The following is a 22779-nucleotide window of genomic DNA, read 5'->3' as shown; positions in this document are numbered from 1 at the left end:
CGCCGCTTCCGGTCCGCGCACCGCTCTCACCGCGGAGCGGGCGGCCGCGCGGAGCTCGAGCCACGTTGCTAGGCGACAACGGTAAACAGAAAGCTGGCGGCAGAGGCAGAGTAAATGGAGTCAGGGAGAAGTCGGGTGGCAGGTAAGCCCAGGGCAAGGAGCAAATCCTTGGCGAATAAATAAGCGAAATGTGTCAGCTGCAACTCAACGATAAAGCGAAACGAGAGGCTCCGGCCGAAGCATTTCGGTAAAGAGCCGCCAGTGGCTACTTGACAGTGAGTGACCGCAGCCCCGAGGCTCGGTCCAGTAATTCCAGAAACGTTCCTGGTGTCGGCAACAGTTGGGAGATTATCGCCGCTCTGCTGCAGAGATCGAGGCTAGAGTATCGGGAGTTTCATAGTTTGTTCTGGATTTAGAATCGCACAACATGGATTTGAGTTCTGATGCAGGGGTTCCTGAAATGTCGACTGTTCCTTTATAGAAGATAAGGTTGTAGGTGCCTTAGAGCTGGGACCTGTCCAAGAGCGCATGAATAAACTGAACACACAATTGTGTACAAGTGTCCTTCAAATATTGGGAATGGAAGGGAATGTTCAAGTGACTAGCTAAGAAACTGGGTACTGTTCTGTGGATCTGCGGGCATGTGACCTAAAGGCTATGTTGCCTCCCAGAGTTAAAGAAGTCTCTTTAGGTCTGGTCAGAAACGGTATGGCAGAGGAAAATCTCACTGGAGATCTCACTCCAGTGTCATCCTCACTGAAGCCAATGATCTGGATAGGAGAAAGAAAAGGGATCTGCTGAAAGAATATCAGATTAATAGTAGAACCATAAAGTTAATACCCTTGCAACACACATCAAAGTTGCTGGTGAACGCAGCAGGCCAGGCAGCATCTCTAGGAAGAGGTACAGTCGACGTTTCAGGCCGAGACCCTTCATCAGGACTAACTGAAGGAAGAGTTAGTAAGAGATTTGAAAGTGGGAGGGGGAGGGGGAGATCCAAAATGATAGGAGAAGACAGGAGGGGGAGGAATGGAGCCAAGAGCTGGACAGGTGATTGACAAAGGGGATATGAGAGGATCATGGGACAGGAGGCCCAGGGAGTTAATGCTCTTGGGATTTTACCTCAGCCAGATGGAAATATGCCTTGTTAGGAGAAAGATTGATGTGAGAGAAATGGATTTCAATTAATAGTTCAATTGCTTCAGTTCAGGGTGTAATGTAATGTTAAGAAGTTAGCATCTCGCAGGCCTCTTGTAATGTAATGTTAAGAAGTTAGCATCTCGCAGGCCTCTTGTAATGTAATGTCAAGAAGTTAGCATCTCGCAGGCCTCTTGTGACCCTGGCTATTTTGTAAGGGTCATAGTGGCTAAGACTTTGACAAAAAGCATAAAAGCACAAGTGTTTCTCACAAGATAAGCTGAGCGGGTAATATTATTCTTGGTATGCGACCCATGTAACTTCAGTCCTTGCTTAAGAACAGCTTGTACCATTGTTTGATTAACTGCTGTAAGAAACCTAGCACTTGCTAGATAAGCATTATAAGGAATGCCTGTTTCAAGGGTGGGAAGCTCTGAGGGGTAAGCTTATGTCTGGCTGTTTCCAGACATCAGGGTAAGTAAGCTGTTACACGAACAATTTATGGCTGATAAGTTAAACACTACTCATCTGTACAGAAACTAAGGGGGGGGGGGTGAACCCACCTGTATCTATGTACGTGACTGCATATGTATAAAAAGCACTGTATTTGCTTCAGAAGCCAGAGACCTCCAGAGCAACCCAAGAGATTGCTTAAGGAGGGTTCTCTCTGGTAACTTGCTAATAAAGAGTTAAAGTTACATTCACCGTAGTACGTGGTGTCTTTGCATCGGGTGGATCGAAAGAAGTTTACGATAAGGGGAAAGAAGAAGCATTTCCACTTGGACAGGCTTCATGTGTCAGACTGGGACCTAGAGCCTAGCGAATCAAACAACTAAGGTTGTAGAAAAAGATTTAAATTAATTGAAGAGTGGAGGTGGGGGCAGAGAGAACTCTGATGAGGAGGAGCTTTAGAAAGTTAAGGAGAAATTACACTGCCATGTAGTTAGTGAAATCAAAAAATGTTAATCAGTATCAGCTTGGTACAGAATATACAAACATATGAGTCTATCTCCAATTATAGCCAGCAGCAAACATGATAAAAAGGCAAAATTAAAAACAATGATGATAGTGATTGGTGCTGGTATCCTTAGTGATTATAATATATATTAAAAATTTGGATGAAAATGGAGGAGGCATAATCGGTATATTCACAGGAGACACAAAAATTGACTGTGGTGTTGGATAGTGAAGAGGTAATCTTAGTTTACAGAATGCTATTGATGACTTGGTCAGATTGGTGAAACAAAAGCAGAAAGATCTTATTCCTGGTAAGTGTGAGGCAATGCATTTCGGGAGCATTTGTATAACTAGGACACGTAAAGATAAATGCTTGGGTTCCAGGGAGAACTGAGGAACATTGAGACCTTAGAGTAAAGCCCAAGGGGCCTTGAAGGTGGCAGAATGTGGATAAGATGATTAATAAGGCCAAAAGATACATACCTTCAATAGTTAGTGCACAGAATAAAAAACAGTGAGGTGAACCTGATGAAATAGTGTTAGGCCACAGCTGAAGGACTCTGTGCAGTTGTGGCTGCCACACTATAGGAAGAAAGTGATTACATTGGAAAGGGTGCAGAGGTCATTGAGCAGGATATTGTCTGGAATGGAGTGTTTCATTTTAAGGAGGGACTGGATAGGCTAGATTTGTTTTCCTTTGAGTACAGCAGGTTTAAAGCGAGCTGAGTGAAGTAGAGAATTAAAAAATGGGATTAATGTAGGATTATTGTTGTTGACAGTTGACACAGACCTGGATGGCCAAAAAACCTGTTTTCATGTTGTATGGCTCTATGACTCTATAAAATTGTGAGGGGCATTAATAAAGTAGACAGTAATAAAACTTTGTCTCATTGCAGCGGTGTCTAAAACCAAAGGGAATAGGTTTACGGCAAGAAGATGGACATTTAGGTAAGTATTGAAGAAGATTCTTTCTCCCAGAGTTTAGTTGAAATATGTTGAAATGATGGAGGTAGGTACTCGTGCAATATTGAAAGTGTATCTGGATGAGCACTTGAATCACAAGGACACAGGAAGCTATGGGCCAAGTGCTGGAAAATGGAAAGATCATAGATGCGTATCTGATAGTCAGCACGGATATGGTGGGCTAAAAAAGTTATTTGTATAGTGAATTGATCTGACTCTGATTCAACATTGATTTATGAAAGGGGAATATTTTTTGACAAATCTATTTCAACTTTTTGAGATTGTATCTAGCACTTTTTCCTGCAACCATAGGAGGGGTAACACTTGCTCTACACCACCTTCCTCAGCACTATCCAGGGAGCTAAACAACTCTTGCATGTGAGGTAGGTATTCAGGCTTGGCAACGCCAAGCATAGACTAGAAGACCATTTTGTATATCACCAATATTTGTCAGCAAGTACTATCTTCTTGAGTTTCCAATTGCATGTCATTTCAATTCCTCTTCTCATTCCCACACCATCCTGTCTGACTTTGGCCTTCTCTATGGTCTTTGTGAAGCCAAACACCAACTGGAGAACAGAATCTCATATTCCACTTGGGTAGCCTACAACCCAATGGTCTGAACATTTTCTAATTTCATGTAGCCCACTCCCTCATTTTCCTTTCCTACTCACATTGGTTCATCTATATAACCATATAACAATTACAGCACGGAAACAGGCCGTCTTGGCCCTTCTAGTCCATGCCAAACTCTTACTCTCACCTAGTCCCACCGACCTGCACTCAGCCCATAACCCTCCATTCCTTTCCTGTCCATATAGCTGTCCAATTTAACTTTAAACGACAACATCGAACCTGCCTCAACCACTTCCACTGGAAGCTCGTTGCACACAGCTACCACTCTCTGAGTAAAGAAGTTCCCCTCATGTTACCCCTAAACTTTTGCCCTTTAACTCTCAACTCATGTCCTCTTGTTTGAATCTCCCCCACTCCCAATGGAAAAAGTCTATCCACATTAACTCATAATTTTAAATACCTCTATCAAGTCCCCCCTCAACCTTTTACATTCCAAAGAATAAAGACCCAACTTGTTCAACCTTTCTCTGTAACTTAGGTGATGAAACCCAGGTAACATTCTAGTAAATCTTATCTGTACTCTCTCTAATTTGTTGACATCTTTCCTATAATTCGGTGACCAAAACTGTACACAATACTCCAAATTTGGCCTCACCAATGCCTTGTACAATTTCAGCATTACATCCCAACTCCTATACTCAATGCTCTGATTTATAAAGGCCAGCATACCAAAAGCTTTCTTCACCACCCTATCCACATGAGATTCCACCTTCAGGGAACTATGCACCATTATTCCTAGATCCCTCTGTTCTACTGCATTATTCAATGCCCTACCATTTACCATGTATGTCCTATTTTGATTAGTCCTACCAAAATATAGCACCTCACATTTATCAGCATTAAACTCCATCTGCCATCTTTCAGCCCACTCTTCTAACTGGCCTAAATCTCTCTGCAAGCTTTGAAAACCTACTTCATTATCCATAACTCCACCTATCTTAGTATCATATACATACTTACTCATCCAATTTACCACCCCATCATCCAGATCATTAATGTATATGACAAATAACATTGGACCCAGTACAGATCCCTGAAGCACACCACTAGTCACTGGTCTCCAATCTGACAAACAGTTATCCACCACCTCTCTCTGGCGTCTCCCATCCAGCCACTGCTGAATCCATTTTACTACCTCAATATTAATACCTAATGATTGAACCTTCCTAACCAACCTTCCATGTGGGACCTTGTCAAAGGCCTTACTGAAGTCCATATAGACAACATCCACTGCTTTACCCTCGTCAACCTTCCTAGTAACCTCCTCAAAAAATTCAATAAGATTTGTCAAACATGACCTTCCACATACAAATCCATGTTGACTGTTCCTAATCAGACCCAGTCTATCCAGATGATTATATATACCATCTCTAAGAATACTTTCCATCAATTTACCCACCACTGACATCAAACTCACAGGCCGATAATTGCTAGGTTCCGTCTTAGAACACTTTTTAAACATTGGAACAACATGAGCAATATGCCAATCCTCCGGCACCATCCCTATTTCGAATGACATTTGAAATATTTCTGTCAGAGCCCCTGCTATTTCCACACTAACTTCCCTCAAGGTCCTAGGGAATATCCTGTCAGGACCCGAAGACTTATCCACCTTTATATTCCTTAAAAGCTCCACTACTTCCTCTTCTTTAATCATCATAGTTTCCATAACTTCCCTACCTGTTTCCCTTATCTTACACAATTCAATATCCTTCTCCTTAGTGAATACTGAAGAAAAGAAATTGTTCAGAATCTCCCCCATCTCTTTTGGCTCCACCCGTAGCTGTCCACTCTGATTCTCTAAGGGACCAATTTTATCCCTCACTATCCTTTTGCTGTTAATATATCAATAGAAACCCTTGGGATTTATTTTCACCTTACTTGCCAAAGCAACCTCATATCCTCTTTTAGCTTTTCTAATTTCTTTCTTAAGATTCTTTTTACATTCTTTATATTCCTCGAGCACCTCATTTACTCCATGCTGCCTATATTTATTGTAGATATCTCTCTTTTTCCGAACCAAGTTTCCAATATCCCTTGAAAACTATGGCTCTCTCAAACTTTTAACCTTTCCTTTCAACCTAACAGGAATATAAAGATTCTGTACTCTCAAAATTTCACCTTTAAATGACCTCCATTTCTCTATTACATTCTTCCCATAAAACAAATTGTCCCAATCCCCTCCTTCCAAATCCTTTCGCATCTCCTCAAAGTTAGCTTTTCTCCAATCAAAAATCTCAACCCTGGGTCCAGACCTATCCTTCTCCATAATTATATTGAAACTAGTAGCATTGTGATCACTGGACCCGAAGTGCTCCCCAACATAAACCTCCGTCACCTGACCTATCTCATTCCGTAACAGGAGATCCAACACTGCCCTTTCTCTAGTTGGTACCTCTATGTATTGCTGCAAAAAAACTATCCTGCACACATTTTACAAACTCCAAACCATCCAGCCCTTTTACAGTATGGGCTTCCCAGTCTATGTGTGGAAAATTAAAATCTCCCACAATCACAACCTTGTGCTTACTACAAATACCTGCTATCTCCTTACAAATTTGCTCCTCCAATTCTCGCTCCCCATTTGGTGGTCTATAATACACCCCCATAAGAGTTACTACACCTTTCCCATTCCTCAGTTCCACCCAAATAGTCTCCCTAGACGAGCCCTCTATTCTATCCTGCCAGAGCACCGCTGTAATATTTTCTCTAACGAGCAATGCAACACCTCTCTTGTTCGTCCCTCTGATTCTATCAGACCTGAAGCAATTAAATCCAGGAATATTTAGTTGCCAATTACACCCCTCCTGTAACCATGTTTCACTAATAGCTACCACATTATACTTCCAGGTATCAATCCATGCTTTAAGCTCATCCACCTTTCTTATAATGCTCCTAGTGTTAAAATAAATGCATTTAAGAAATTTTCCACCTCTTACTCTCTGTTTATCTCTACCGGTGCAAACAACTTTACTATTTTCTTTTTCTTCCTTCTTCCCTACATGTGTCCCTACACTCTGGTTCCCCGCCCCCTTTGTATCTAGTTTAAATCCACCAGAGCCTCTCTAGAAAACCTACCTGCAAGAATATTTGTCCCCCTCCAGTTCAGATGTAAACCGTCTTGCCGGAACATGTCCCACCTTCCCTGGAATACTGTCCAATTATCTATAAATCTGAAGCCCTCTCTCCTGCACCATGTCTTCAACCATGTGCTATCTTACTATTTCTAAACCCGCCTGCATGTGGCACTGGTAGCAATCCTGAGATTGCCATCCTGGAGGTCCTGTCCTTTAACTTGGCGCCTAACTCCCTAAACTCACGTTTCAGACCTCCTCACTCTTCCTACCCGCGTCATTGTTCCCTACATGGACCACGACATCCGGCTACTCACCCTCCCTCTTGAGAATCCCAAGAACTCGATCCAAGATATCGCGGACCTTGGCACCAGGGAGGCAACAGACCATCCGGGAATCTCGATCTCTTCCACAGAACCTCTTATCTGTCCCCCTAACTATCGAATCCCCTATCACTACTGCTCTCCTCTTTTCCCTCCTTCCCTCCTGAATTGAGGGTCCCATCTCGGTGTCAGAGACACAATCTTGTCCCTGGTAGGTCGTCCCCGTCAACAATATCCAAAACGATATACTTATTATTGGTGGGAACGGCCACAGGGGTGCTCTGCTCATTCTGTCTATTCCCCCTCCCTCTCCTGACAGTCACCCAGCTACCTGTCTCCTGACTCTTAGGGGTGACTATCTCCCTGTAACTCCACTCTATTTCTGCCTCTGCCCCCCAAACGATTCGAAGTTCATCCAGCTCCAGCTCCAGTTCCCAAACTCGGTTTGTCAGGAGCCGCAGCTGGATGCACCTTTCGCAGCTGTAGTTATCAGCAACGATTGTACTCTCTCTAGGTTTTCTCTCTCCTTGTAATCCTGTCCTATTTCCATCTGCCCATTATCCACACACCTATCCACCCTGGTTTCTTCTTCTCTGGCCTACCCTCCTCATTCCTTCCTCCATCTGCTTCTATCTGTCCATTATCTCTCCTTTAGCTAATTCCAGTTATCATCTTATAGCCTCTTTGTCTTCCCTCTCCCTTCTCTTATCTGGCTTCATCTGCCCTTTGTCATTTTTTTGTTCTTCTCTGTCTCTACCAATCACACATTAGCTTTTATGTGCCTGATGCCAAATACATTTAGCAATTATTTACAGTACCATGCAAAAGTCTCAGGCACATATATACAGTACATATAGCTAGCTGCCTAAGACTTTTGCACAGTACTGTATTTATCAATGTGGAGCAGAGAGTGAGTTTGTAAATCTGGTGGGAGCATAAGGACATTGGGAATGGGGAGGGTGGAGTACTATGGGAGGGGTCCAGGACAGGTGACAGAGAAGGAATGCCAGGGCTGGGGGTGGCATAGGTGCAGACACACGCAGGTCTGAGACATCAGGCAAGGTCATTTGATTCCAAACAATTGGTTTATTAATGATTACAGAATGTCTCTCTGGTGCTTCCCACTCCCTCCCATCTCCTCCAACCCTTTCGCAACCATAATTCCCCTCTGCCTGCCCCCTTCCCACTCTCAGTCACAAGAGACCCATATCAAAATCAAGTTTATCATCACTCACATATGTCATGAAATATGTTTTCTTTTGTGGCAGCAGTACAGTGCAATACATTAAATTTCTACAGTACTGTGCAGAAGTCTTTGCCCTATTAGTTTATTGAGTGATACTTTTTCAAAGGCTTTTTAGAAAATACACTCTTTCACCTCCCTACTCGATCCATCATTTTTTTAAAATCTAAAAATGTAACTGTTGTTTTTGTTGTTTGTTCATTTTTTGTAGTCCAGTTAACTAACTTATCACATTCATAAGGTTTTAACATGCATACTTTTTTCTTTTAAGTCTACACACATCCGAACATGGAAGAAAAATAACCTTCAAAATGCATGCATAGAAGTAAAAGAGTTGTTTTAAACATCAAAATTTTCAAACATCTACTATGGAAGAGATTGCAGTGAAAGTTGCTGTGAGGATTCGGCCTCTCCTTCCAAAAGAGATCCTTCACAACCATCAAGTTTGTGTTCGAGTTGTTCCAAACACACAACAGGTTGTAATTGGGAGAGATCGTGCTTTTACATTTGATCTTGTATTTGGTCAAAAATCCTCGCAAGAAGATGTATACTTAGCTTGTGTAAGGCCTTTGGTGGCATCAGCAATTGAGGGTTACAATGCCACTGTATTTGCTTATGGACAAACAGGATCTGGAAAAACATATACCATGGGAGGTGGACATGTGGGTAAGTCTTTTAAAAAATCTTTCCTTTTGTGAATCATAAATAGTACAAACCAATGTTCTGTTATATTAAGTTACATTAACTTGAAGTACTCTATACACTTAAACATTAGTCTGACGCTAATGTACTGTATGTCATGATTAGAGTTAGCACAAGCTGATGCAATACAAGTGCGGTTAAACCAAATGTCAAATCTTTATGTGCTAAAGTTCATAGTTTCGTCATTGCCTCCAACTGCCCGAACAATCGACAATCAAGAGCTTCCCTAGAGATGAGATTGTTAATGTGGTATGTCCTTTACAGATCTATGATGATGGAGAAACATTAGTCAAAGTTAAGTCTACAAGATCTTAAGAAATAGGAGCAAGAGTATGCCATCTGGGCCATCAAACTTGCTTTGCCATGCAATAAGATTGTGGCTGATCTGACTGTGGACTCACCTCCGCCTAGCTGTGTCACAGCTGCTTATATAACTTGTGTTTGGTTGCCTTACAGGAGACGCAAAGGAATATTTTTCCGGTCTATCCCTTGTTTTGGGCGGCTAGTTTTTTCACTTTTGCATAAGCAGTTCACTAGTGCTAGCAGTAATAGAGGCGATTAGTGTGTTTTTCAAAGAAAAAACTGAACTAATAATTAGTATAGTGGCGAAGTTGTTGTAGGCCTAACAAGGTGGGACTAAAAGTCACTTCATGGTATAGTTTACTGGTGGGGAGAGCAGAGTTTACCAACTTTGGCTTGAGAGGCTCAACAGGCTTCGGTGAGAAGGCACAGTTGAGTAGCGGGCAAAATTTTGTAGTGGTTGAATAAAAAGTCACCAAACTACAACTAATTAAATAAAGGAAGGAGGATGCAGGATCAGGTGATGTTCTGTAGTAGCATGACATGGGAGCTGGTGGACCCCATTGTGATTCCTGGTGACCATATCTGCAGCAAGTGTTGGCTGCTTGAGAAACTCAGGCTCAAAGTTGATAACCTGGAATCTGAGCTTCAAACACTGTGACACATCAGAGGAGGAGAGAGTTACCTTGATGCTCTTGTTTCAGGATACCCTTTAGATTAGCTGTCGCAAATTCAGTCTGTGGTCAGGGACAAGAGGATGTGGTTGTGAGTGAGGCAGGTAGTGGCATCCAAGATACAGTGCTGGAGGAGCTTCAGCCCTTGAGCTTGTCCAACAGGTCTGAGATTCTTCCTCCCTGTGTGGATGAGAGTGGGGGCTGTAGGAAGGATGAGCAACCTAACTATGTCGCTGTGGTTCAGAGAGCCATTCAAGAGGGGGGAGAGAAGAGAAATGTTGTGGTGATTGGGGTAGTATAGTTAGAGGAATAGACAAAGTTCTCTGTTGCAGGTATAGAGTGTCCCAAATACTGTAGTACCTGCCTGGTTCCCAGGTTCGGAACATCTTATCTGACCTGCAGAAAATTTGCAGTGGGAGGGGAAAGATTTAGTTGTTGTGGTCCATGTGGGTATCAACAACATAGATAGAACAAAGAAAGAGATTCTGATGAGGGAATTTGAGCAGCTAAGGACTAAATTAAAAAGCAGAACCAAAAAGGTGGTAATCTCTGGATTACTATCTGAGCCACGTGCAAATTGGCACAGAGTTAAGAAGATTAGAAAGTTAAATGTGTGGTTCAAGGATTGGTGTGGAAGAAGTGAGTTTGAATTCATGGAAATTGGCACCGGTTTTGGGGAAGGAGGGAGCTATTCCATTGGGACGTGCTCCACCTGAACCATGATGGGACCTGAATCCTGGTGAATCACATAACTAGGGTAGTGGATAGGGCTTTAAACTAAATAGCAGGAGGGTGGGTTCAACATATTGGAGAAGTGTGGTTAAAGTAAAAGAGAAAATTGTGGATAAAGATAAATCAAAAGCAAAAGTTAAAAAAGAGAAAAGTAAGGGTGGAGTGCAGTAAAGTCAAGTGCATAAGAGACAAAGATTGCTAGATTTTAAAGGCACAATGGGTATAAGGGAACTTTATCTTAATGTCCGTAGTATTCATAACAAGGTCAGTGAACTTGTGGCACAAATCGGTATAAAGTGGTATAATTTAGTGGCCATTACAGAAACGTAATTGCTGGGTGGAGAGGATTGGGAATTAAATATCCAAGCATATCAGGTATAACGGAAGGATAGGCAGGAAGGTCAGGGAGGTGGGGTAGCGCTCTTAATTAAGGATGAGATCAGGGCGATAGTGAGAAACAATATAAAGTCTAAGGAGCGGAATGTTGAATCCATCTGGGTAAAGATTAGGAATAGTAAAAGGAAAAAAATCACTGGTGGGAGTGGTCTATAGGCATCCAAATAATAATATTACAATGGCACAGGCACTAAACGGAGAAATATCTGAGGCATTGAAGAATTGAACAGCAGTTACTGTGGGGACTTTAACTTGCACATAGATTTGGTGAATCAAGTTGGTCGAGGCAGTCTTGAGGAGGACTTCATAGAATGCATATGTGATAGCTTTCTAGAACAGCATGTGACTGAACCTACAAGGGAACATGCCATCTTGGATCTGGTCCTATGCAATGAGACAGGTAAAATGAGCAATCTTGTAGTTAAGGATCCTCTCGGTAAGTGTGATCACAGCATGACTGAGTTTGTCATACAAATGGAGGGTGCAATAGTTTGATCTAAAACCAGTTTATTATTCCTAAACAAGGGAGATTACAACGGGATGAGGAGGGAATTGGATAGGATAGACTGGGAACACAGGCTATATTATGGGATGGTTCAGGAACAGTGGAAGACTTTCAAAGAGATTTTTCATGGTGCTTAACAAAAGTATATTCCAGTTAAAAGCAAGGACAGTAAGGGTGGGGAGAGCCAGCCATGGATAACTAACGAAATAAAAGAATGCTCTGGTAAGTTCCCAACCCATCTCATTGTTGAAATATTGTAGTGTATCTAAGTTTGCTGATGACACTAAATTAAGTGGAAAAGCAAATTGTGCAGAGCATACACAGAGTCTGCAGAGAGATATAGAAACTTTAATTGAGTGGTCAAGGGTCTGGCAGATGGAGTGTAATGTTGGTAATTGCAAGGTCATTTACTTTGGAAAGTGAAATTGAAGATCAGGTTATTATTTAAATGGTAAAAGATTACAGCCAGCTGCTGTGTAGGAGGACCTGGGATTGCATGTGCATGAATTGCAGGTGCAGCAGGCTATCAAGAAGGCAAATGGAATGTTGGCCTTCATTGATAGAGGGATTGATTTTAAGAGTAAAGAGGTTATGCTACAACTGTATAGTTGAGGCCGCATCTGGAGTACTGTGTGCAGCTCTGGTCTCCTTACTTGAGGAAGGATATACTGGCTTTGGAGGGCATGCGGAGAATCAACCAGGTAGATTCCAGAGATGGGGGGTTAGACTATGAGGAGAGATGGAGTCGCCTGGGACTGTACTCGCGGAGTTCAGAAGGATGAGAGGAGATCTTATACAAACGTATAAAATTATGAAAGGGATAGATAGGATAGAGGTAGGAAAGTTGTTTCCACTGGTAGGTGAGACCAGAACTAGGAGACATAGATAGCCTCAAAATTCGGGGAAGTAAATTTAGGATGGAGATGAAGAGGAACTGCTTTTCCTAAAGAGTGATGAATCTGTGGAATTCTCTGTCCAGTGAAGCAGTGGAGGCTACCTCTGTAAATATATTTAATTTGGATAGATTTTTGCATAGTAGAGGAATTAAGGGTAGAGGGAAAAGGCAGGTAGGTGGAGATGAGTCCATGGCCACATCAGCCATGATTTTATTGAATGGCGGAGCAGGCTCGATGGGCCAGATGGTCTACTCCTGCTCCTATTTCTTATGTTCTTATGTTCTTCTGTTTTCCCCATAATCCTAATTCCCCTACTGTACAAAAAAATTATCGGTATCTTAAATATATTTAATGACGTAGCCTCTCATGCTTCCTTTCACCATCTAAGTGATATTCTGATATTCTATTTTTGCTTCCAAAATGAATGACCTCTCATTTACCAGCATTGTACTCCATCTGCCAGATCCTTGCCCACTCGGTTAACCCATCTATGTATTTCTGCAGATTCTCCTCAACCTCTGCACAATTTGCTTTTCCACTCAATTTAGTGTCATCAGCAAACTTAGATAATGCAACACTTGGCCCTCTCTTCCAAATTGTTAACATATAGCTACACAGATGACAATATGCATATATTGCAAAGTAACAATACAGGTGTCCCCTGCTTTTCGAACGTTCGCTTTACGAAACCTCACTGTTACGAAGGACCTATGTTAGTTCCCTGTTTTTGCTAACAGAAGGTGTTTTCACCGTTATGAAAAAAAATCAGCGCGCGAAAAAAGCAACATGCAATAAAAGACAGTGCGCACCCCGAGCAGCCGCTCTTCCCCGGATTCGGAACTGCATTCTCACTGGCATTGCTTAAACACATGCCTGTGAGCAGCTGTTTGCAAAATGAGTTCTAATGTGTCGGAAAAGCCTAAAAGAGCTCGTAAGGGTGTTACACTTAGCGTAAAACTAGACATAATTAAGCGTTTTGATCGTGGTGAACCAAGTAAGGACAATGTGAGTTTGGCTTGTGGAAGTTGACGAAGATGATGTTGAAGAGGTTTTGGCATCCCATGACCAAGAACTGATAGATGAAAAGCTGATGCAATTGGAAGAAGGAAGGATAACAATCGAAACCGAATGCAGTAGCGAACTGAATGTGAAGCAACTGCGTGAGATTTTCACTGCAATGATAAAGTACGACTTTAATTTTGAAAGGGTACGTAGGTTTAGGGGATATTTGCAGGATGGTTTGAGTGCCTACAAAGAACTGTATGATAGAAAAATGCGTGAGGCTCAGCAGTCAAGCAAGCCTTCCACATCAGCCACAGCAGACAACGAACCTCGACCTTCGACATCAAGGCGGGCGGTCATAGGAGAAGATGAGCTGCCTGCCCTAATGGAAACAGACGACGATGAGATGACACCCCAGTGTCCCACCACCCCAACTCTCAGGCCGCGGACAGATACTGATTCGCAGAGAATGCAGCGGTAGCCGGGAGGCACACAGCACATCTTTAAGAAAAAAGCCGAAATAAACATGCTAATTAATTAGGTGCCACCCGGCACGTAATTGTTGGCTCAGATCAGAGGCGAGGCAGTCGGCAATCGCCTCTGATCTGGGCCGACATTTAAGTGCCAGGCGACACCTAATTAATTAGCATGTTTATTTCGGCTTTTTTCTTAAAGATGTGCTGTGTGCCTCCCAGCTACCGCTGCATGCTTCGCGGATCGGTATCGGGTCGCTGCCCGGATGGTGGGGGCCACTACACCACCCCAAACTGCGACGACTCAGTCTAACACACCATGATCAGTGTGCTCGCTGTCTTCCCAATTCCCGTAAGTGATACTACACTGTACATACATTATTTCTACTTTATATAGGCTGTGTATTTTTACGTGTTATTTGGTATGATTTGGCAGCTTCATAGCTTAAAGGTTACTGGAGAGAGTGTTTTTGCAAATGGCGCTTGCGTGAGATTTTCTGCTGACAGCACTTGCATGAGATTTTCGCTACGGAGAACAGTGCAGGCAATTGTAGAGAAATATTTCAACTTTATATAGGCTGTGTATTTATCATATCACTCCTGCTTTTACTATATGTTACTGTATTTTAGGTTTTATGTGTTATTTGGCATGATTTGGTAGGTTATTTTTGGGTCTGCGAGGGCGCACAAAATTTTCCCATATAAATAAATGGTAATTGCTTCTTCGCTTTACGACATTCTGGCTTACGAACCGTTTCATAAGAACGCTCTACCTTCGGATGGCGGGGGAAACCTGTATGCTCAAGTGCAAGGCATTAGAAACTGACTTGCAGTAGCTTCGCAGGCACATAGCATCATGCAAGCGGCATTCACTATAAATATGTAAATTGATCATAAATTAGACACAAATTTTAAAAGAAAACATGACGAAATCAAAATAAAACACATCCATCTTAGTGCAAGATGGTCAAAGTGGTTATAGTTTTGCTAAACAGTAGTGATCAGCGTTTAACTGGTTGGTTCAAGAACCAAATGGTTGAAAGACATTGTACACTGGACTTTCACATATGTAGTGAGTTCTACAGGGAAGAGGGAAATAAAGGAATTTTGGAAAACATATCTGTTTCTGTTGCTGAGAATCCACTATGATTTTCATTTTATTAATAAATTAAGTCACCAAAGGCAATTAAAAATTTAGAGATTTTAATAGAATCACTAACATTTGCCAAATGCATATTTTGATTGCATTATGTTAAATTAATTTCAAGATATTGCAATCATGTAACCATGATAGTGTTTTCATTTTCATTATGGATGGATTAAGCATTTTAAGAGTTACTTTCATTTGGAACCTTATCCTATACTGCAGGGATGGTTTTAATAAACCCTACATACCATTCATTTTCATTTTAGAATTTAAGGCACACTGCCAGCCACATAAAAGAAATTGTTGGCAGTACACACACACACTCACACGCACACACATTTTGCCATTCTCTATCATGCAAAAGAGCGTAAACTGGTGATAAAAGGTAATTTAAAGCAATTGAAAAGGATAAGACAGGACGCAAAGACAGCTATTTAACTTGGAGGCTGGTAGGGGTCTGGAACTTATTGCCTGAAAGAGTGGTGGAGACAGGAAAAAACCCAATCATATTTGATAAATCCCTGGATGTATACTTAAATAGCCAATACCTTTAGGGCTATGTAGGAACTATTGAAAGGTGAAAAAACGCTGAGTGGCTGCCTTTTGATTAACAAGGACACAATGGGCCAAATAATATTCTGTTGTCACCAATCTGATTCTTTTAATTTGCATTTTAGGAATTCGGGAAATGACAGGTTCACAATCTGTAATCTTCCATTTAAGTAAATCATGGACTGTGCAAATGCATTTTCTCAATATACCCACCTGCAAACATTAGCTCGTAAATTTACTTTCAGAATGCATATTCTGTAATGCATGTCTAAAGTTTAGCAATTCAGTATATTTATTGCATCAGCATGTTAACCCTAACCTAATCTGCACCAATAAAATTATTTATAGTTTCTAAAACATGATTATATTATGTTATTTATAGTTTATAAAACCATGATTACGATTGTGATTTCAGTACATTATTGTATTGTGATACAAAAGCATGCTAGATATTTTAATAGAGTTCTGTTTTTTGTGACTTAAAGCTTCAATTTCTGATGAGTTGAAAGGGATTATTCCACGTGCTATTAATGAGATCTTCCAAAATATTGCGGAAAAACATAATTACTTCAATGTGAAAGTATCCTACATTGAAGTGTATAAAGAAGAGCTTCGGGACCTTTTGGAGATACAGAGCACCAACAAAGACATTCATATTCGAGAAGATGAAAAAGGAAATACAGGTAATTCCATTCCTTGTGAGGTTAATTCAAGCAGTGAAATATTTATTTATTTATTTATTTTTGCTTAGGGATACAGCTCCTATTTAGAGAAAGGCCCTTTTGGTCCTTAAAGTTGCGCCACCCAGCAACCCATTGATTTAACACTAGCCTAATCTTGGAACAATTTACAATGACCAATTAAGCTACTAACTGGTATGTCTTTGAACTTCAGCCCTTTACCTTTTCCACCTATCACCTTCTAGCTTGTACTCCTTCCCTTCCCCACCAACTTCTTATTCTGGCTTCTTCCCTCTTCTTTTCAGTCCTGATGAAAGGCCTCAGCCCAAAACAATGACTGTTTATTCTGTTCCATAGATTATTGCCTGACCTTCTAAGTTCCTCCGGCATTTTGCGTGTGTTACTCTGGATTTCCAGCATCTACAGACTTTCTTGTGTTTGTAGCCTTCCTTTCCTTTCCACTCCTAATGATGGGTCTCGACCCAGAACGTCAGCTGATCATTCCCCTCCATAGATGCTACCTGACTTGCTGAGTTCCTCCAGCATTTTCTGTCTGTTGCTCAAAATCTCCAGCATCTGAGAATTCCTTGTGTTTAAAAGAATAAATATTATCACATCACATTGTGAGTTATAAATTCCAGAACTGATTAATTAAGACTAGCAAAAAAGAGTCTGTAACTGAACCCTTGTTGGGCACAAATGTAGGGGATTGTTTGTAATACTAATGATAAACTATAAGTTATAGTTTAAGTTATAGTCTACAGCTTCAAAAGAATATCAATCACACTACAAGATAGAATTCATAAAATTGGCATTAGGGTACCCTTCATCCTGCAGGTCGCTCATGCCCAGTGGCTTAGTACCTGCAGATTCCTTCTGAAAACTATATGTGTGAAATAGTCAGTATCTGAGGCTCAGAATGAATGACTAGGTATTTTTAATATAATTCCCTCTGTTGTTACCAAATGATGGATTCTTGAAAGGAGAATGGCACAAGGAGTGGGTCTATAGTTCAAGTGAGAGATATCACCATCTGCAGCATCTGTATCAGAAAAACATGTAGGAAGCATCTTTACTTTCAATTAGCTTTGTGACAACTAATCCAGTTACAGCCAGCATTCTGTCCTCTACTATAATGACACATTGAAGTACTCTTTGATCTCCTGTGTATCACTGCTTCAGGTGCTGCATCTTGTGCCATCTTTGTAGGAAGAAGTGATAAGAATATTGTGAGTTCTCCCTTTTATATTTAGTTGATGTACCTACCATAGTAGGATGTGAGTGTGAGGCTTGCACTTGCAGTAATTGGATGGAATTTCTTTGGGCAGATAATGTTGGTCTACCGCCCTGATTAATCAGGATTGTTTGAGGGAGAGTTGGGGAAGTATAGCATGGAATAAGTGTGCCAGGTGGGCATTGTAATTATTGTGAGATGTGAAAAATGTACAGAATTTTTTTTTAAATAGCTGGATTAGGCCGAACAGTCCTGAGGGACTACTTCACAATTTACAGTTGATCTTTTACTTTGTTTCCTCTTTTGCCAAATCCATAGCTTATTAGCTACCTTTTGTGTCAAAAAATCTATCAATCACACCCTTGTCTTTTTAAACAAATATTCTTTCTCAGTGAAATAGACATTAGAGACTGGCATTAGAGGCTTGAATTAAGTGCTTTGTTAGACCAGTTAAGAATCAGTCATTGCTGTTTGGGATCATATTAGGGGAGAACAGGTGGCAGGTTTTTTCCCTGTGGCATATTAATAAATAAGCCTGGTTTTCAAACTATCTTGTAGATTTACTGTCACCATTATTGATACAACCTTTTTTATTTCCAGCTTTTATTAATTGACACTTCCTAGCTATTTTAGTGACATTTGAACTAAGAAGGCCTGTGGTTTATTCCTCTGGATACTAGTCCCATAACTTAATTAGTATGTCATTATATTCCCAATGACTGAATGGTTACAACCCTCTGAGCTACAGAATGCTCGGGATTTACAAATATCTTCATAAAAGAAACTTCTTGGATTTAATTGGTGACCCTTATCCTGAAACTTTCCCCTAGTTCTTTTTTCTCCAACTAGGCAAGACAACCTGATAAGGTTTACCCTGGCAATCTTTTGCAGAATCTTGAACAACACAATGAATTAACCTTTCATTCTTCCAAATTCCATGAGTATTGGCCAATCTTACTCAAATCTGTCATCATCCAACTTCAGCGAATCTACTCTAACAATAGCAGCGTGGTTAAAGGACGGAAAACAAGATAAGAATAAATGGATTATTTTCATTCGGTACATTCCAAAACTCAAATGATATTTCAAGTGCAGTGTTGCCATAGTTGTGTAAAATATTGCCTAATTTGTACTACAACCGCCTTCCAAAGAAAGCTATTTAATTTTATCTTCCAAATTGTTTATTCTATCTGCATTTTTCTGTGTTTCATGCACCATCATATCAAGATCTTTCTGCACGTTAACGTTTTCTCATTATTTAAAAGTTATGGTATTTCTAATCTGCTATTAATGAAGTGCAAAACCTCATATTTTCCACATTACCTTTCCTGTCCTCTGACTTATCCATATCAAAACAAAAAATGCCGGAAATACTCATCAGATCAGATAGATTTGTGGAAAGAGAAACAGAGTTAACTTTTCGGTTTAAAGATCCTTGATCAGAACAACTTGAAGTAGTAACTCTTTTTCACTTTCTACAATTGCTGCCTGATCCTGCTGAGTTACTACCATTTTCTGTGTATATTTCAGATTTGTAGCATCTGCAGCTTTTTTGATTTTGACTTATCCGTATCCCTTTGCATAGTTTGGCCTTCTTAACTCTAGGGGGAAGAATATGCTATTCGTTTGAAAATAGAATCAATTTAGATTAAGGTTTCATGACTGCCTTCACTGTTGCTGTTTTCCATGGAAACTTTGTAAAAACGCAAACTGAATTCTTTTGTCATACTACTCCACAAAATTAATGCATGAGGATGCTCAATGTAAAGTAACATCAAACTAAATTGTTTTATTTTTCAATTGAAAGGCTTGTTAACATACTATAGTGAACATTTCTTTCTATATCCCTTGTTTATTCTAGTGATCATTGGCGCCAAGGAGTGTGAAATTGAGACACCAGATGAAATGATAAGCCTTTTGGAGGCTGGAAATGCAGCCCGACACACAGGTACCACCCAGATGAATAAACATTCCAGTCGATCACATGCCATTTTCACAATGTACCTCAACCAAAAACGGCCTAAAAGTGAATCAGAATTAAATAAACATAATGACAGCCTTACAGAAGAATCACAGATATCATTTCAGTTGATCTCTTCCAAATTTTGCTTTGTTGATCTTGCTGGTTCTGAAAGAGTTACAAAAACAGGGAACACTGGTGAACGATTTAAGGAATCAATTCAAATAAACAGTGGTCTCTTGGCACTTGGAAATGTGATCAGTGCCCTTGGAGACCCAAAGAGAAAAAGTATACACATTCCATATAGAGATACTAAGATAACTCGTTTGCTTAAGGACTCTCTTGGAGGGAATGCCAAAACTACAATGATTGCCTGCATTAGCCCTTCTTCATCCACCTTTGATGAATCCCTTAACACTCTGAAGTATGCTAATAGAGCCAGAGATATAAGAAACAAACCTATTGTAAATTATGGCCCGGACTGGGATCGCATCGATGAAATGGAACTAGAAATTAAAACACTTAGGGAAGCACTACAGAATCAACGGACAAGTCTACTCACACAGGCCAACCAGACATCACAAGACTTGTTAAGTCAAGACAAAAAACGGATCCATTCTTTGGAAGAGCAGGTGGCCCATCTACAAGAGGAAAGCTATCATTATAAACATTGCATAGATGAAGCCTCATACTTGCTGTCAGAAGTTAGAGATACAAACAATCTGAAAGCAAACCAACAACAAAAAATGAAGGAGTGGTTCAACCTGGTAGAGGAACTGCAGAATAAATTGACTGACACGAGTGGTATCGAGGGTGTATTTGGAAATGGAGGACAAAATTCTCATCATATTACAATATTTCAATTGAAAAGGGAGTTGAAGAAATGCCAGGTACAGTAAACTGAGTTTTGCCATAAGTACACATTCTGTAATTAAGACTATAGTCTTACAATGATTATAGCATAAAATAGATGGTATAAACCAAAATTGTCAGAAAATGAGGGAGGAGTTGTTGAGACAAGAGGCATTGAAAATTATTTTTTATGAACTTGTCAACAGTGCCAGGAGATTGCAAATAGTTTGCTGTGATTTAATAAATATGACTAAACCAAACAGGCAATTATAGTCACAGTGATTTACTTTGAGATCTGTGTAAATTTAATATTTTCTAAAGTAAAATTAACAATAATTATACCATAAAGGCTTGGTAAATAATAGTCAGAAGAAATTCAGAATGGGAATTAACCTGAATAATTTTTTAATATTTCTTTAGGAAACAACATTTAAGTGAAATTTGGTAGATCTCTTTATGTTTTGTGCATAAGTATTGCTGTTATCTTCCTTAGGATAGCTTGGCTACAGATGAAGAGTTATTCAGTCAAAAAGCCATGGAGATGAAGGAATTGCAGGGGCAAATACATGCACTAGAGCAGGAAAAAGTGGAACTCCTGGAAACTTTAACAGAATCGCAAGAAAGATGCCGCATTCAGGTTAGTCCATCCCTATTCCGCTTTAGTCAAATTATTAATTTATTTAATCGTTTTTTTAACCATATTTAATTAATTCCTATTAAAGAGAGGCCAATTCTGGATATCCTATTGCTAAATGAGCCAAGACAAGTGACTGACGTGTTGATAGGGAAGCACTTCAAGATTTGTCTGTCTGTCTAGGTACCATATCCGATGCGGACTTTGGTGACCATGGCTTTCCATATAGATCTATCCTTCATTTTTTGGATGACTTCCATTTCCTCGATGTGTAGCCACCTGGCTATGCTTTTGATGTACATAAGCCAAGGTCTTCCTCTAGGTTTGCTCCCCTCAATCTTTCTAGAGAGTATAAGTTTTTCTAGTTCATCTTTCCGCATGATGTGTCCTAGAAATCTGAGTTGTCTTTCTCTTATTGTTGGTATGAGTGATCGAACTGCTTGGGCTCTTCTGAGAACTTCTTCATTTGATGTATGTGTGGTCCATGATACTTTTCACATTCTCCTGTAGAACCATAATTCAGCTGCTTCTAGTCTCTTCTCCATTGCTGGAGAAATGGTCCAGCATTCACTTCCGTAAGTCAGGATAGAATAAATGCAGCACTTCAGTATTGTGTTTTTAGTGTACGTGCTCATCTTTCTGTCTGTTAATATGGTCTTCATTTTTTGGAAAGCTTCTTTCGCCATTGCTATTCTGTATTTGATATCGCACCTGCCATTACTTGTTATTAGGCTGCCAAGATATTTGAATTTGTTGACTTGTTTGATGTTTGTATTTCCGATCTTGATCACACATTGTGGGATGTTTGTCCTTCTGGAGATGACCATGCTTTCTGTCTTCTTGGTGTTGATTGAGAGGCCTCTGCGATTACTTTCTGCTGCCACTATAGTGAGTAGTTCTTGAAGTTTTGTTTCTGAGCCAGCTATTAGTACGATGTCATCAGCATATCTGGTGTTATTTATATTATGGCCTCCAATTGTGAATCCTTTGATGTCTTTGATACTTCTCAAGATATTTTCACTATACAGGTTGAATAAGTCTGGCGAAAAGACACAACCTTGCCTGACTCCTCTCATGATATTCACATACTCACTCACTTCTCCTTCTATTCTGATGGATACTGTCTGGTCCCAGTATAAGTTTCTTAAGAAACGTATATCTTTCCCATCTATGTAAAGATTTTGAAGCATTTCCAGAAGATCTTGCTGTCTGACATTGTCAAAAGCTTTTGCATAGTCAATGAAACATAGGTAGATGTCTTTTTGTACCTGGATGGCTCGTTCACAGATCATCCGTAGCATGAAAATTGCATTTCTGGTTCCAGTGTTTTCCACAAAGCTGCATTATTCTTTATTGATTTCTGGTTTTATACAACTTTAAGATCAGTGACCATAATTCTAACAGTTTTAAAGTAGTTATGGAAAAAATGGACCTGTTGTAATTTTGGGCTGGGCTAATTTTGATGGCATTAGGCAGGAACTTTCAAAGGTTGATTTGGAGAGGTACGTCTGGCAAGTTGGGAGACTTAGATAAGGGAATTCAGTTCCAGTATCTTCTTGCTAGAGAGATGAGGAACACACACAAAATGCTGGGGGAAATCAGCACGTCAGGCAGCATCTATGGAAGTGAATAAACAGCTGATGTTTCGAGCCGAGACCCTTCTTCAGGACTGGAAAGGAAGGGGGAAGATGCCAGAATAAGAAGGTG

At 40.4% G+C, this 22779-nt stretch overlaps 1 protein-coding gene across 1 annotated transcript in view; it reads left to right on the top strand.

The window, feature by feature from the left end:
* LOC140211633 (kinesin-like protein KIF27) overlaps positions 1–22779 on the top strand; it is a 66173-nt gene continuing 43394 nt past the window's right edge. Inside the window, exons 1-6 of the mRNA XM_072281582.1 lie at positions 1–142; positions 2991–3042; positions 8605–8999; positions 16198–16395; positions 19488–20476; positions 20932–21075. Of these exons, the coding sequence (XP_072137683.1) occupies positions 8702–8999; positions 16198–16395; positions 19488–20476; positions 20932–21075 (1629 nt within the window). The 5' untranslated portion in view covers positions 1–142; positions 2991–3042; positions 8605–8701. The remainder of the gene's footprint in view (positions 143–2990; positions 3043–8604; positions 9000–16197; positions 16396–19487; positions 20477–20931; positions 21076–22779) is intronic.

The sequence above is a fragment of the Mobula birostris genome, chromosome 17, assembly GCF_030028105.1.
Source record: "Mobula birostris isolate sMobBir1 chromosome 17, sMobBir1.hap1, whole genome shotgun sequence".
NCBI lineage: Eukaryota > Metazoa > Chordata > Chondrichthyes > Myliobatiformes > Myliobatidae > Mobula > Mobula birostris.
This window is presented reverse-complemented; position numbering and strand designations above follow the sequence as displayed.